The 2,081-nt window shown below is 39.7% G+C and overlaps 1 protein-coding gene across 1 annotated transcript in view; it reads right to left on the bottom strand.

Annotated features, from left to right (window-relative positions):
• KNSTRN (kinetochore-localized astrin/SPAG5 binding protein) overlaps positions 1–2,081 on the bottom strand; it is a 4,708-nt gene that overhangs the window by 1,281 nt on the left and 1,346 nt on the right. Inside the window, exons 5-6 of the mRNA XM_009333862.1 lie at positions 342–456; positions 221–231 (exon numbers count right to left, since the gene is read on the bottom strand). Coding sequence (XP_009332137.1) covers positions 221–231; positions 342–456 — 126 coding nt within the window. The remainder of the gene's footprint in view (positions 1–220; positions 232–341; positions 457–2,081) is intronic.

Genomic DNA, 2,081 nt, shown 5'->3' with positions numbered 1-2,081 from the left:
TTTCTTCCTCCTCCAAAATGTTGCTGCCTGTAACTGATTTATGAGATGCACTGGTGAACGTCTAATATACAGATAACTTTGCTTGTAAGAACTAACAGCTTTTCAGAGTAAGTTTCTACAAGAAAGACTAAATTATTTTCCAAGTTTATCCAGGACAGGGCCTGCTACAGGAAGCAGCTTTCTCTCTTAAGTTAGGAAAAAAAAAATCCCTTGGAGTTACAGTAGTATCTCCTTAGCAAGGAAGCAGAGTCCAAATGTCTTACAAACAGTCACAACAGGGAGAAGAAAAAGTGTTCTGAAGAACGAGCACCAGAATGGTATGTGAAATGCACAGTCCTTACCAGGATCAATGTTTCTGCTTTCTAAAATCACCATGCAAGTTTTCTGAAATTTCTTGAGCTTCTCAACTTCTTGTGCCAGACCTTCATTCTCCTCCTTTAACTCCTTTATAGTGCCCTGTCATTAACACAGGTTGTAAGTGAATCAAGTTTCCAAGGAGATTTTCTTCTCATTAGTCAGTAATACTAAGTGTGATGCTAATGGCTTAACGAGTGCTCCACTAGCACCAAGAATCAGATCTTCCCCTTTTGACTCTACCACCACAGCAAATTAGTCTGTTGCAGACCTTTACTCCTGCTTCTTGACAAGATTAATACATTTATCACACCCACATGTCATAGCAATTGCTAGGAAATTTCATCCTAGAGATAAATTCCTTTTAAGTAATCCTAGCATAGCTTTTCTTGTGCTTCCTCTGATACATAACAATAATTCAAGAGTTTGATGCATAGAAGAGCATATAAACATTGGGAAGAAAAGGGCATCTTAGAATCTTTAAGCCATTCCCTACACAGTTCAGATATTACCAGGCAATTGGATAAGCTGATGAACCGCACAAGTTGAATGCAATTCTCCAAGAGAATCAATAAGCACGTGGATTAGGGTGATCCAGCTGATAGTGTCAGAAGCTTTTTGAACATTTCATAGGAGGTCTCAAAGGGTCTTAAAAGAAACCAAGCTGTGAGACAAGAGGAATGATCATCTCACAGATTAGTAATTGATTGAGAACTAGGAAATAAAATGAGTTTTTACAACTGAAGGCTACCAGCAGGGCCTCTTGCACATGACAGAAATTGTCCTAGAGTAATCTGTAAGAGGTGGTGAATAATGAGGTGACGATTCTGAATCTAAACTTGATTCAAGAAAGTCAAATCCATTTGAAACCAAATGCACTGAATCCACTGAACAGTCCCAGTTCTCTCAGCCTTTCCTTCAGTCCCTCAATCATCTTAGTGGCCCTTTGCTGGACTCTCTCCAGTACGTCCACATCTCTCTTGTACCAGGAGCCCAGAACCAGACACAATACTCCAGGTTTGGCCTCACCAGTGCTGAGCAGACATGAAAAAACTTGAAGAATACAAAGACACTAAAAGACCAGTTAACAGTATGACACAATAGCACATGAAGAAACATAAGCTAATATAAACTGAGCTCTGCGTTAAATACTCAGAAGAGAATGAGGTCACCATCCCTCAAACTTAGTGAGCAGCAGTGACCAAAATCCAAGCAGAATGTTCTTTGTTACTAAAATGAGACCATACACAATCCTGAACCCACATCTTCAATACTGTACGTGCTTTCACACCACACTACGTGATGGGTTAACAAAGCTAGGAGAGCTTGGGCAAAAGGAACAAGGAAATTGAATAGCTTATCTACCATATGTTAGGAGCTATGGAAGAAAAAGAATTAATAGACCTCAAACCATCAGTGGCAAGTGATTATTTACAGTTTCTCTTGATGTAGCTAGGAAGCATCTGGCAATAGCGAGGCTGTTTTAATAAAATTTCATGTGAGTGTATAGTTGTGGTACTTGAAATATTCTCCCACAATGAGTTTAAAATAGAATTAGAGCTCTGATGACTATTTAACAGTGATCTGGACGCATTATCCATCCAAATACATCTGCAGGTCTGTTGATTTCCAGGTTCTAGGAGATATCACAGGTGTCAGAGGAGAAAACCCAGCCCACCCAGACTCTACTGACTCCTGATGGAGACAGGAAAATGAGCAAGACAATC

Source organism: Pygoscelis adeliae, unplaced genomic scaffold, assembly GCF_000699105.1.
Source record: "Pygoscelis adeliae isolate BGI_AS28 unplaced genomic scaffold, ASM69910v1 Scaffold420, whole genome shotgun sequence".
NCBI lineage: Eukaryota > Metazoa > Chordata > Aves > Sphenisciformes > Spheniscidae > Pygoscelis > Pygoscelis adeliae.
This window is presented reverse-complemented; position numbering and strand designations above follow the sequence as displayed.